Source organism: Ips typographus, linkage group LG3, assembly GCF_016097725.1.
Source record: "Ips typographus isolate SLU linkage group LG3, UJ_Ityp_2.0, whole genome shotgun sequence".
NCBI classification, from domain to species: domain Eukaryota; kingdom Metazoa; phylum Arthropoda; class Insecta; order Coleoptera; family Curculionidae; genus Ips; species Ips typographus.
The window spans coordinates 4,289,500-4,304,718 of NC_138424.1; the positions used below are offsets into that span (position 1 = coordinate 4,289,500).

Sequence of the window (15,219 nt, forward strand, 5' to 3'; positions counted from 1 at the left end):
ATGTCTCCGATGATACCAGCCCACACATTTATACGGAATTCGAGCTGAAAGTGGATAATACGCCTCACATGAGGGTTTTCTTCTGCGTAATGATGGAAATTATGTGAATTAAAAACACCACTTCTAGTAAATCCAGCTTCTGCCTGTAAGTCTTCAGTCAAAATCGGATGGTAGAAGCTCCTGAACAGGCCTTGCATGCTATGGATGAAAGAGCTGCTGTCTTGTGATGCAATTAACTGTACTTTTTGGTACGCCAAATTCCAGTGCTAAACTTCTTTCAATCCTTGCAAATGTCCGGTAATCTGGAACTCGTCGATTTAGATATTAGAGAGAAATAGATTTTTTTTCAACAACTTTGACCATCAATAGCATTGAAACCATACACTTTTTTCTAATGACAATTACGTAAAATCGTCACCTTTCAATCTAAAGAATGTTGATCATGTGCTTACTGGACACCCTGTATGTGTGATAAATTGTAAATGGCAGCGAAACCAAAAATTGCCTATTGTGTTAAGGAATTTTACAAAATTTTACTAATAGTAATAAAAGTCTCGAAAAATAATCAATGAGTTATATTTGGGAGAATAAAATTGATTCCAAGAATGAATTAAAAATTTAAAACGTTCTCGTCCAGATATTGCAATGAACAGATTTTTTTAAGAGCGTAACCTCCATAGCACCCATTTTCTAATAACGTTGAAGGAAATCGCAATCTTCTGATCCAATGAATATCACTGTACGGTTTTCATCATGTGCTTATTGGACATCCTGTATGTGGACACCCTTTTTGTAGCCTAGTTTCATAAAATCATAAAGTAACAAAAAAACGTCTAAATATACCAAATTACCAAACTAGCATTCAATCAAGTTGTGTTGGAATTAATAGGAAATATCTACCAAAAATATGTAAACAAAAATAAAATATAATGTTTTAAACTTAATAATACAAGGTAGACCAGATCTGACATATCTAACTTAAAGAGGATGATCTATCTCTGCAAATAACCCTATAAGTTATTTTATACAAAATAAAAATGAATAATAGCTCACTTATGTCATTTGTTATTTAAGTGGTAACTGAAAGAATATGACTGCTAGAGTTTACATAAGCTTCTGTATCTCCTGTATGCCTACAGATAATCTCTCCAATAATCTTTTTCTTGAGCAACGCAATGTTTTTTACATAAAACTTAATAACCGTTTAACACTTTATAATAACATTTTCTAATTAAAATAACTGTTTTTTATAACCTAGAAGAACGCAACGTGGGCGTTAAGATGATTGGTGTATGGGTCAACAATATTCGTTATGCGGACGACACAGTTCTAATTGCAGATAACATGGAGGATTTGCGGGATATGCTTGGTACTGTCGGGGAATGCAGTAACAACATGGCTCTCAATATCAACACCAAGAAGACTAAATTCATGATAATTACTTGAAAGCCACAAGAATTTCAAAACTCAAGCCTAACATATGAGAATCAACTAATAGAGCGAGTAAATAAATTGAAATATCTAAGAAACGTGGCTGTGTGAAAACTGGGGATCGTAATTCCTGCAATTGATAATTGAGGGTAAGATTGAGGGAAAGAGAGGAATCGGCAGGAAAAAGATGTCATGGCTCCGCAACGTTAGGCAAGAGGACAATGCAAGAAGTAATGCATACCATACGTAATAAAGAAGAGTGGAGATCGCAAACATCCATTAATAGACACGCAGCAGAGGAAGTAGTTTTTTTAGCCTCATAATTATGAGATCCTGTATAGATAAAATGTATCTAGAAATATAGTAGACCTGTGTATCTATCAGTTTTGTGTGGAAAGTTTTCTTCTAAAACTGAAAGTAAAGCTTGTTTTGGGGTGGTCTAAATTCAATCAATAACCCTGCACATTGAACATATCATTCAAATTAAGTAGAAAAAGCTGGTCTACCTTGTCAAATAGGACAATAGACATGGCAAATAATGATTTCCATGCAATTTACACTGGGGTTACTAGTCACTGTAAAACTGAAATGTTTTTTACCTCCATCTTTTTTCGTATTTTTGTCTGGAAATTGAAACGATAACATTGTTAGTAGACCAACAACACAAGTGTATGTAAATTCAAATTTCTGCTTAATTCTAACTATATAAATTGAATTTGTTTGAAGTTGTGTATGTTTTCTGCATTAACATGTAGTGAATCCTAATGCCTTTATGGTTTGACTGAACTACAACTGTTCTACTATTTGAAAAGTTGTTTTTTTATATAGCATTAGCAATCACATTATTGTTTTTAGCAAACTTCTAAAGTTAGAATAAACATGCATGAACCCGTGCGAACGAGTGACTGCCAAAAAGCGTCAAAGAAAAAATATTTCAATTAATAAACGACTAAACTGTTAGAAATGCAAATAATAGACTTACTGTCCGCTAGTTGGATGATGACGAACTACATGAATAATCTTTCCAGGTGGATAAAGAGGTTGGTGGCTCGTCAATGCAATCGAACTGTCAGAAGGATGAATTCCCATACATCTGGCGTTGTGCTTACTGCGCATGTATTCGCTTACTTCCGTTTGCCCCGTAGACATTTCAACCGCAGCAGTCGGTTGGGAACAACCGCAACATATTATACTACAGGTAATGGTTTTCCACTACAACACAATTGTTAAAAATTAATGTCAAAATATTTAAATTCTTCAGTACCTTGGGATCTACACTTCGTTTAATAGCATTAATCAGATCTGTTCTCAAAGTCTCCATTTGATAGAGACCAATCCTAGGAACTACGTCTTTACCTACAACTACAGACACCGTAAACTGTTTGGTGTACTCTACAACTGGTGCTGACACTAAACCCCCTGGTGGAGAGTAGCAAAAACACTGGAGTGTTGGATGTTGCTGTCGCATGAGTATTCCTAATATACTTGCAGTGCCTGTAAAAATAATGAAATTTCGACTCATAAAAGCATCTTATCTTACAATGTTATAGTTTAACAGAATGTCTGTCTACCGGAAAGAAACGATAAGAACAGATAAGGAGGGTCACAATACTAATGCATTTGGCCTACTCACACTCACGATACTACTGTTTGGTACGCTTTTGATACATTCAACGAAATTATAGACACGTGTCCGTGCTTCCAGTAAAATAGTACGATTTTATCACAGTCAAACTGGTGTGCCTGCTCCAGTATAATCCTATTGTACAATGATGCAGTATCGTGAGTGCCCTAAATTTTAGTGTGATTGCTAACTATCAATGTGACTCCAGTTCAGTTAGTTGTAGTGCAACATCTCTGGGGCCATCTGTACTTAACTCTTTAAGTTAAAACGTACAAATGTCATCCTCAAGTTTAGGAAGGGCTCCGCATTATTCAGTATTACACTACATACTACACCAATATGATTTAATTACTGTTATGGTATCAGGTTTTGATTATCGAAAATCAATCCCAAGCCACTGAGGCGTTTTGCTATATTATGCGAAAATTAAACAAAAATAGGATGGCGCACCAGTGTAATAGACAGGTAAATGTATTTTTTATTTCATAAAAAAGCCAAAGTATATAACATTGATGATTTTCTGCATAATCAATCTTAGTTTTATAATATCAGTAGTTTTATAAATTTAGTTATCTATTTCATTAGAACATCAAGGAAACACTAAATAGGGACAAGCTATCAGACGAAAACACGAAAAGACACACGACAAATATCTTAAAAGAAAAGATGTGAGTCGAAGAAGTGCACGGTAGCATAGGATCACTGTGGATCAGAACCAGAAAGGTACTAAAAGAAACACAAGACATTAATTGAGAGAACCCAGACAAAAGGGGAAGAATGGAAAGAAGCTGGATGACTGATGACATTCTAGACCTTATAGAACAAAGAGGTACTTGTAGAAAGGCAGACAAATATAAGGGAATATGCTCCGAAATAAAACGCAAAATAAGACAAAGAAAAGCGGAATGACATACTAAAGAATGTAAGGAGATTGAAGACTATGAGGCGAAGTACGATCTCTTTAATCTAAAGAAAAAGCATGTTACTAACAGTAATCCACTCAGCTCAAGTCAATATCTAAAAGATAAAAATGGAAACAAAATAGAATCGTAACGCAACAGCTTAACAGATGCAGAGAATATATTACATTACAGCACTTTTTGAGGATGAAAGATCAGAATGTGATACTGATGCTACATCGGGCCCACCAATTACCAAAAACGAAGTAGAACAAGCAAGAAAACTAGCAAAAAATGGGAAAGCGAGTGGACCGGATCAGGACATGTAAGAAGCTAGGGAAAAAAGGATTTAGAAACTTCGGGACTAGAGAGGCATTATCTGGTCTTAATGTACTTAATTATTACTGGCATCAGACAGCTGAAATACGAGTGGAGCATAAATTATCAAAAAAGGAGATTGCGATAGGGTGTCATTTCTCTATTATTTGAAAGAAGCTGAAGATTTTGATAATGCCAACTAAGGAATCAATGTAAAGGGAGTTAATGTTAATAATACTATATACTAATTGTAACGAACAACGAAGATCTACAAAATCTAATGACCAAGAATGTCAACAAAACAACATAAATGGACAATAGTAAAACACGTGATATTAGAGGTACTGGTATCATGTTCGATGGCGAGCGTCTGGAAAGGGTAAATAAATTGGTGTATCTGGGTAGCAACATCAACGATCAGTGAGATCAAAACCAGAATAGAAGAAGCCAGAGCAATTAAGAAGATGTGTTCCCAGTTCTCTTGTATGGCATGGATGCACGGATACTGCGAAAGTAATGCTTGGCAACTCACAGACAAATCGGAAGCATCTTTATTGTGATGCAGAAAGATTAAAGATAAGATAAGCTTTTTACCAAGCTTTGCTCGATATCATAAAATTACTCTATGTTCAGTGACTTTTGACTGTTGTCACAGTGACATCCATTATCTCAGCTTGTATCTGAAAGCACAACAATAACTATGTCTTATCAAAAAACTCAACAAAACACAAGTAACACCCTTATAGTTTCTCATTGAAACGCGAGTCTGTCAATGAACATTAAATTAATATGAATATGAGAGATGAGAGTAAAAAATAGCTAATTTGTTTAAATTGTCTTTGTTTTGATAAGCACAGTACAATATGTTAGAAAAAAATGGGTGATAATAAGCGAAAATTCATTACTCTCCTCTCACTCAGACCGTTATCAAAAAAGCCATTAAACTTTTGATACTAACAGAAATTCAGTCTATAAAATTTATCCTTTTCAATATAAATGAAATGATTGAATATTTATTAATAAAGGTATTGGTATAAAGACAAGAAGATCACTTTTGAAGCATGCTGCTTGTAGGCTAACAATTTTATTTTATTTTTGTAAATTTCAGGTTTTAGACTTAAAATTGTCCTTACCAGCGCCTAGAGAGTGTCCGACTATCACAATGTCAAAGTCTGCGGTGCCTCGATCAGGACGCTTTGCTCTAGCTTTTTCTAACAATTGTTCCTGCTCTATTTTCTCTAAAATGTAGTGGGCGGCTTGAACCATTCCTTTGTGACCAGTCCAATCTTCTCGAGGCGGGTCCAATGGTATGGTTTCACTTTCAGCATTTAAGTCAGTCAGTATATCCTAAAAGATTAGAATGTTAATATAAAATCATTATTATTTTTGGGTTAATTGTATTGAAACAAACAAAAACAAAAAAAATAAAATATTAGAAAAGTATTGTAAACCAACCTTCATAGATAAAGTGCCTCTAATACTAATAACAATTTTCTTCCTATCATAGTCTAAGGCAACAAAAAATGGGGTTTCCCCAACATCAACGTGATAAGTAACGTAAACAATTTCGATGTCCCCCAAGTCGGTCAACGTTTGAAGGGTTGCATAATTGCAACGGCAACAATTATCATCAACCACTTCGGGATCCCCTTCTGGATGTTTCCTGCATGGAAAACAGCAGCACTGCAAACCTGAAAATATTCCAGGTCAGCTAATTGTCGTATTCTCAGCAGTGAATGATCTTAAGAAACCTGTACAAATACGGCAAGCTCCAGTTTTGTTCATCATTAAGTAAATTGGCCATCCGTATGCTCTTACGGCGTAATTGGCGTAGTGGATGACCGTCTGGAACAGTTCCAAGTCGGCTCCATCTTCGTGCAAGGACAGAAATTGAGTTCTAGGAGTCACCGCCACTCCAGACAGAAACTCGTATGTGTCGTTTTTGCGCTGGAAAACCACTTCAATGAAACGAAAACGATAACTACATTGTATACAGGGTGGTCCAGTTTTAAGTGTCAATAATTCACCACTCATTCGTCATTTTTCTGAAAAACATTTCCTAAGGAAGATACGGTCCTCCAAATTTCAATTTAAAAAATCGTTTTATAGTTGAAAACTGAACATTCAAACCTTGTGAAAGTCCAAATTTGTACTGAATCGCCTAAAAACTTTTTTACTACTAGGAATGGTCTTATGATTCGGTTCCTCAGACTGCCATCCTGGTTGAGTGTCTGAAACTGGCATTCAAGAACAAAAAAAAATCCGGAAATCAAGACAAAGATTGTATTGTGCATGAACCTCATTTTTTACTACTAAAAATAATATAAAAGTTGACTTTTAATGCTAGAACTGACTTTACTAGGACTAAAGAGAGTCCAAAAGTATATTTTCAAGACTTTAATTGGTGTACAACTGAATTTTATGGACTGGACAACTCTTCTGCATCTAGAAGTAAATTAAATTTTCGGACTATTTTATTTCTAAAAATTAGTTCTCAAGACTATTATTGTAGCATTTGATACCAACATTTTTTAAACTCGATTTTTCAGTCTTAAAAAGCACTAAAAACAGTCTGAATTTCTTAGAGATGCTACAATTTATTGCACCTATGAGTGTAGAAGTCAATTTAATAGTGAGGAAGCTTGAAATAACATTTTCAAAACTATGGTCAGTGGACAAACTGGCTTTTAGGCCTGATAAGTCAAAAACTTTGTAAGGATAGTCTTGAAACTCGATTTGAGGCACTGAAAACAGCCTTAAAACACTAAAAACAGTCTAGTTTATTAAGAAATACCCGAATTTTTAGCACTGAGGTGTCTAGAAGTCGATTTAATAGTGACAAAGCTTCAAATGCTATTTTAAGTCTATGAAGAATGTAAAAATTGTTTTTTAAGTTTGCTATGTCAATAACTTGGTGAAGATAGTCTTGAAACTCGATTTTCCAAGCTGAAAGCAGTTTTGAAGCACTAAAAATAGTCCAGAATTCGAAGAAAATGAAAAGCAAAGTAAAAAGCACGAAAAGTTTGTTTTCAAGGGAATCTAATGTTAATGTCCTGCATCTAAGACTATTTTCAAGACTAAAATATTGAAATTTGTCTTAAAATTATGAAAACTTACTTCAAATGCAAATTTTAAGCTTCTGATGTCACTTTTCATTAGTTCAGTCACATTTTGGGGTTCAAGTGAATTTTTAAGGTTTAAATGTATGAATTTGTAGTAACAAGTTCTTGAAAAAGTAGTTTTTATGTCTACAAGTCAATTTTCAGTATTAAAGTCTCTCGATTTGCATGAAAAGTCAATTTTCAAAACTAAAGTCTTTCAGTTTGTCTGGAAATTATGAAAACTGGCTACAATAATATTTTTTAAACTTCTTAAGTGAATTTTCCAAGACAATTTTTAAGTTGTTGGGCCAAAAAGGGTTCACTATTTAAACGTGACAATATACAGGGTGTCACAATATGGGGATATAAAGTCGGGTGAAATAAGGCAAAGATGTAAAAAAATCCGACTACTTCCGGAATTTGAAAAACAGCGAAATTTTGGAAAAACGTTTTTCTGCACTTATTTAAGAGACAAATGAAAATGACTGACACATCGTCACGGGGATGAAAAATTATCTAATATCATGTGCCTGAAGCGGTAGTGTAGTAATATGGTACCTACTACTTACCATACAAGTCTTAAAATTTAAATAAAAGATAAACAAATTTATTCGTTGGCTGAGTTGACTCAATAAATTCATAAGAAAGTCATGCATAAATAAATAAATTGTAAGACTGTTTACCTGTTCAACGATGGCTTTTCTCTCGATTTTCTGGAATTTCCTTAATAAAACCAAACCAACGACTACATCGGACGGCACCACATCCAAATCTCGAAAAAAGTCGGAAAGCAAACGAGCGATATCGGCAAAGGAGTTTCTATTCCTATCGGATGGGGCTGAACAGCAAAATAGGAAACGGCATCGATTATGCCAGCTGTCTTGGTATGCTCGAAGGACTTTCCTGGAAATGATCGACTTTTTATAGAATCATAAAAACAGACACAATCGGTTCTAGAAATAAATTATGCATTAATGTGGGATGTGTTCCTACGAACAAAGTGTTACAACTAACAACTGAAGAACTTCTAAATTTATTAATAATACTGTCAATAAATCTAATGTTTGCATTTTCTTTGAAACACAATAATCGACTTAAACTAAAATTAATATGAGATGATTGAACAAGTATAAGTAGTAAATGTAAAATGCGTCGTTGCATTTTCTTAGTAAACAGGCTATGAGCGCTCCTAACGTAAGTAGGTTAATACTTTACTGCAGCCCTTAAAGGTCACAGGGACATCTGGCTCTATCATTCCTAGTTTCGTTATATAAACATGAAATTAATTTTCCTTGCACAGGGCTGATTGAAGTTACTTTTAGGACTGTGTTTTAGGTTTGTTTCACCTATACATTATTAATAAATAGACCTTGGACCTTGCTTTTTTGACGTCACAATGACATAATTTGACAGTTGGTCACTATGGAGTATAACTCCCATAAAGTTGATGTGAGTGAGGGGGAATGACAGGTAAGGCTTGACAACTCCGTGCCTTATACACACGATTGAAGATGATGACTTCCATTTGGAATCTTAAGGCACATACATATTAAAGTCAGATTAAACCAACTTGTCTGAAGAGAAAGGTTTTCAACCAATGTGTTGCCTAACTCAACTTATAGTGCTGAGACTTTGACATTAACCAACAAGGCTGTACAGAAAATCAAAGTGAGATAACAGGGCCAATAGGATCATAGAGTGGAGGCTTAAACTGGACACGTACTGAAGCAGAGGACGTTCACGAAGTAGATGGTCCATGATGTCCGTCCACATATCCACATAATTTGGATACAGGAGGCCCAAAATAGGAGAAAGTGGAAGCAATCAAGGAAGGCTTATGTCCAGCACTGAACGAATATAGGCTTCAGGATGATTGAAGTAATTACCTCAGATTCATAAATTAAGCTGACTTTTGTTTAATATATACCGCCATCTCTGTCAATTTGTTGTTTAATTACAAAGATTGCACTAGGACTACTTAGAACTATTTTTTTGAATGTACGACGCACTAAACAGGTCACATGCTGATTCAAATGTTTTGGTGGCGGACAAATAAAAATGCATTCGTACAGTCACCTGAAGTGCCGCTCCAATTGAAATTTAATGTTAGAAGAGCAAAGATTACCACTACAAGTCCTTGAGGTATGTGTACCTAATTATCTACAAAATCACGCGTTGCCATGATTTGTTATTTTTCCGCTTGTTCAGAGCGTCGAGTAGAGTAATTATACTTAATGAGAATTTCACTCATCTGTCAAACATGTTACTCTACTAATTACAACCATTATACCACTCAATCAGGCAACAGCCAATAACATTTAGCCAGTCAGGAAAGAGTTACTTTGAATTAATTAATTGAAACACTACTTGACCACTTTTCCGGTTGTTTTTGGCACGTACATTTCTATAACGAGTTTACATAAAAAAATTAAATTAGATCCGACATTTCGGTTTTTAGTTACCATCCTCAACCTTAATTTTTATTAAAGGCGCCATATAAAACTTCTACATTTTTGAATTGGACTATTTTTTTATTACAATGTTGTATGTGTTTGTTATTCATAAAACAAATCATAAGTTATCATACATCACTGAAAGGAGAATTAAATGCACTATTTTGTCGTCGAAAAACGTAATAAGGCGCAAATAATCAAAAAGAAATTGATAGTGAATGTCGAAAAACGAAAGTCGGACGACAAATATGAAATCTTCATTGTATAGCTAAGAAAAAGTGACAATAAAAATGTGGTTTTGGGATATCTTTAAAATAAAGTTAAAAAACAAAAAATCGTATTTCTTATAGTTTACAAGTATCCCAGTGGTGAAAGTCGAACTTGAATTACCCTGTATAGTGTATACGATGTAAAAATGCCCTGTAAACTTTTCCAGTTAAATAAACAGTAGAAGCGAGAAAAAGAAATACGGATTTACCATGTCAATCCTCTGTCCAGGGTTCTCCCAAAAACCTGGTATAACTAAAATTGCAAGGAAGTAAAGTCAGTATTGGCAGGAAAGAATGCTATTAAATAGCTTATCGTATCCAATATCCTGTAGACATTGTAGCTGATATAGGACAAACCTTAATAAATTGCTTATAACAGCCAATGATGACTTAAAGTAAACGTTCCTCTTTTAGCAAAGTCAATATACCTATTTTACAATAAGTATTGATTAATTTTATTTTTTATTTTTGTTTGGCTCTTATTTCAATTTACGACTGGCACTTAATAAAATGAATGAAAATGTTTCTAAGGCTTCGGCATGGAAAATCACAATGTTTTTATATTTTTCCACTCGACTTTGAGAAAGGTCAATAATCGCTAGGAAACCTTAATAAATAATACAAACAATCTATTATACACCCTTTAAACTTTTTTTTATATTTCGATTCAATCAAGACAAAAACATTTCCCACTACAGTTGTATGATTTCTTAAATCCAGTAGTATGTTTGTATCTCGGCTCAATATTTTTTGTTCCAGTTTGGAGTACTTAGATTGGATTGAAACCCTCTAGAATACTTTGAACTTTGCTGTGTTGTCAGATTAGTCAAAAAGAATCCCAACTTTTGATTTTCAAACAAAACACCCTAACTGTTTCTAACCTCATTTTTAAACCGTTTCTTAGATATTCCATAAAAATAATGGATTTGTCAGCAAAACGCTAATCTAAACAATATTGGAAGTTTACAAATTTTGCTCAACTTTTGGATCTGCGCATATGAGAACAATTTTTGACGTTACTTGACAAGCCAAATCCGAATCTGTCATCCGTTTGTCAATATTGATTCTAATTTCTGAGTTCTCGTGGCTAAATAATTATTTAGGGCCAGTACTTTCACTTCAGAATAACTTTATTCAAAGATAATTTCCATAGAAATCAAGAAATCTGACGCTACTATTGGTCAATTCTGTCATTTCTATAGAAATTATCCTAAGGACAAATTTATCCGGAGGAAAAAGTACTGATCCTTAATTTATTTTATATAAATCTATTATATGTATATAATTTATTATATATATATTATAGGATCACTATGGAGATCTTACAAACGGTTAGAGATACAGATTTATTTAAATGGGAGAAAAGTTGCGTAATTATGTCATTAATAAAGTGACATTCATAAAACATCCACTTTTCTTTCGGTTTTTGAGATATTTTGAAAAAAGTGAATTTTTTGGTAATACGTTTTATTTGTTTGTAACGTTAATATTGGATCTAGACCAAAACTAATGACACTTTTCCACAGCAACTTTTAAAGCTCTTTTAAGTGGCATTATCAGTTTTTCATTCCGACGTTTTGTTTTTGCGAAACCATCATCAACTTCATTTTTTTTAAATACGGCCCTGATGTTTTTATGTTAGATTCTGAAAGCCCTTATTATTCCACATTCAATAATGTATGAAACTTTTCTTTTTTTATTTTTACTTTTGGAATTGGAGAAAATTGTTTTTTTTTCTTATCTTTAATAAGTATAAATTAATAATAACCATCTAAAGAACCTAAACAATTTATTGGCATAAGCAATTTTTAATTTTAAAAAAATAACAAAAAATAATTTTCAAATCCGTAATAGGACATTTCTTTATTAAGCTCAAATAACAGAGTAAAACGCATTTAAACTTTGAATACGGACCTGTTATTTGTCAAATTTAACACTGTTTCAAACGTTTTTTCTTATTTTCTTAATTATTCTTTTTTCTACGACTCCTTTATAAAATAAAACATTTCTCCTTCCTTTTGAGGGAGTAAAAGTCTCCGACACTTTCTTGACAAATTGACAGACATATCCTTTTTCACCCAGGTATCCAACATTAATAACATAGTGTTTAACTGCTATTTTTTTTCATAAAACCTAACAAACAACTAATATCTAATTTTAATTTAAATTAAAAAACAAATAATGACAGCAGTTGAAACAGAAGTAATACGAGTATATTAACAGACAACTTTTTACCTAGAAAATATTTGAAACAGTTTGTTCTTACTTAATTTCCAAAGCGAGTAGAAAAGATTAGATGCGCAACTATGGAATAAACTACTTTTTGCACCCTCAAACTTTAAAACCCTCCGCTTCGCGTAGGGCCTCAAATTGTTCGCGGGAGCAAAAGTTCCACTTTCCTCCCTTGTTGCGCAAATAACTATTTTTCCAGTGTAACTGACAACAATCAAATAATTCAAGTAAGTAGTCACATAGTCAAATCCAGTGTTCTACGGTGTTTAAGTTTAATTATAAAATAATGGCATGCAGCGAACGAAATGATCCGATTGCTATTTGTGTAAATTCTATTATGAGGACTTTCTCTGCCACTATTGTTCTCTATCAAATATTAAACTAGTAGGTAAGCCACACTATTAAAAAATTGTGTTGAAAGAAATCCAGAAAAGTGTTGTTGACTTTCCCAACAAAATTTTGAGTTGGAAAGCTCAAACTCAAATCTGCGGCGTGTTTAGTAAATCTATTTTCTAGCAAGTGTAGTCAAAGGGAACCAAAACAAAACAAAACATTAGTCAAAACTGAATTATTTAAATAGGGCACTGAGTGTATCGTTAAATAATGTTAAAAGTGTCTGATAAATTGCTTGAAGCGCTACAAACAGATAGACTCACATTCGCGATATTACAAAAAATGGTACATCGGAACGTTGCAGTACTAGAGGCGACAGAGAATGATTTTCGCAGTGTATACATAATCTGCCTCTGTTTTCAACTAAAAAACTACAAACAGAAAAAATCGGTAAGACAGTATAAACTACCAGTCGATGGTTAAAATGACATTCAAATGCTGCATGTACCTTTGCCTCCAATTTCGGGTACTCCCAGATCGTTTGTACTGAAACTTAGACTCGGATTCTCTCATAGATCTTTGGTATTTCTTCATTTTTACCCAGGATCGACCAGCAGTGTCGTAACAGCACCATACTGTTATCACAACGGACAGCAAGATACAGCAGTTAAATACTACCATGGCTGAAAATAAAATAGGCAATAAGTAGAACATAGAAGCAAAAGGTCATCTGTTAAGAAAGAAAATATACAGGGTTTTTCAAATAGTTGAAGTTTAAGCTGCAAAGAAATTTTCGAAAATCACGTTAAGATATAAAAAAATATCTATTTGTTACCTATTTTGAATATTTAGGGTCTAGCTCTTAAGACCAGCGACATCCATTATCTACATGATGGAGCAATGCAGGAGTTGCATAGTTGTTTAGTTAGAAAATAAAAACTTATATAATGTATGTCAGCTTCAGTAAAATAAAATGTACAGGGTGGGCCCAATTGGATGTATTTAAATGGGAAGTGCTCTTATTAATAAAGATGTCGCAAAAACTGATGTCGGTGTCTGAAGCTCAAATTTGGTAGAAAACTTAATGGCAAAAACCGTTGGTTAATATCTGCTTAAAAAGTGCCATTTTTCAATTTTCCTTAGCTTATTCGAATTTCCCGACAGCTCCCAATGGCCGCTTCCCACTACTTGGGACCCAAGAAACCCAAAAAAACTCTTTTAGTCAATGGAACCAAACATGACCCAAATTGTGTTAGAATGACCCAAATTTAGTTTACCATCGAGAAAAAAACTTACCTAACACAGTTTCTTTGGCATTTTCTATAGAACACTCAACATAGTAATTACTCAGCCACACGATTCCAGCTATTAACCAGCCAGCTTCGATAATCATCACAGCTGAAAAATTTTTTTTCAATTTTTCAAGCAAAACGTATGATTTACTTAAAAACTTACACAGTCTGATATACAAAATATATTGCATAGAACTCCTAGGGCCAGTATCGAGAATACTTCCCCGTAAGGCCACCAAACATACGGCCAATTCTATGATCATGGAAAGAAGTAGAATGGCCAAATATCCAACCAAAAGGGACCACAGAAGTAGGACGCAACGAATACTTTTGTCATATTTAACAACAATTAGGATGACACCCAAAATTATTGTCCTGAAATTAAAAAAAAATATATCATTCTAACAACAGGTAATAGCTGATATAACAATAGTAATTATAATAGTATATTATTAACATTAACCAAGGTTTAGACAGAACAAAAAAACACGAAACAGGTTAAGTAAGAAGAAAAATTTGTCTAAACAGTGGATAATATAGCGTTTTTTCCACTATTAACCATATTTTTGATGGTCCTTTTATAACACTTAATGACGAGTTGTCGTTTCTATAACTAAAACTTGTTCTGACAGAGATTTGTCAAATTCAAACAAAAATTTAATGTTCTTTTATTACAAATCATAATACATTGGTGATTCCATTAAAAAAAAACGAACTGGCAGTTTTTCTATCTGTCCACCTTGTAAGTTTTTTCATTTTGAGTCTCTGGGCTTTTTAACCATGTGGTATTGCCTAACTGAGTACAAAAGGCAAACCAAGGCAACCTTCCCATAAGCAAACCATTCAGAACCTGAGAATTTAATTAATGTTTAGACTACCGTTTCGCTGACAAATCCACAATTTTTTTCAAATATCTAAGAAACGGTGCAATATAGGTATAGGAAAGTATTAAGATTAAATACTAGCTTTCTTGCGAGGAATTCAAAAATTAGATTAGAAATAGGGTATTTGACTTAGAAAGTCACTTGAGAATTATATATAGTTTTAAAGAAAACATCACATGAGTGGCATACAATGTTTTATAAAACTAGTGGAAAAATAGTGGGACCACCACTGGGACCCCTGACACCCAGTCATAACTGTCATATGTTAGATAAACTAATAAATCAGCAAAAATAAAAAAAGCTTGGTTTTCTCGTATATTTCCGTTTATTGAGCTACAAATTGCGTAACTTTGCTCCAATTTAAAATTTCTTGTATTTCTTTA

General features: G+C 33.6%; 1 protein-coding gene across 5 annotated transcripts in view; it reads right to left on the reverse strand.

Moving 5' to 3' along the window:
• Positions 1-15,219, reverse strand: part of inaE (inactivation no afterpotential E) — a 49,254-nt gene that overhangs the window by 12,852 nt on the left and 21,183 nt on the right. For 4 of the 5 annotated variants that reach the window (XM_081975315.1, XM_081975316.1, XM_081975318.1 and 1 more), the window contains 10 exons: positions 14,116-14,327; positions 13,957-14,058; positions 13,169-13,343; positions 12,984-13,091; positions 8,057-8,276; positions 6,024-6,219; positions 5,728-5,963; positions 5,406-5,619; positions 2,696-2,925; positions 2,414-2,643 (listed from right to left, as the gene is read on the reverse strand). In XM_081975315.1, coding sequence (XP_081831441.1) covers positions 2,414-2,643; positions 2,696-2,925; positions 5,406-5,619; positions 5,728-5,963; positions 6,024-6,219; positions 8,057-8,276; positions 12,984-13,091; positions 13,169-13,343; positions 13,957-14,058; positions 14,116-14,327 — 1,923 coding nt within the window. The remainder of the gene's footprint in view (positions 1-2,413; positions 2,644-2,695; positions 2,926-5,405; positions 5,620-5,727; positions 5,964-6,023; positions 6,220-8,056; positions 8,277-12,983; positions 13,092-13,168; positions 13,344-13,956; positions 14,059-14,115; positions 14,328-15,219) is intronic. The other variant, XM_081975317.1, reaches the window with a different exon arrangement.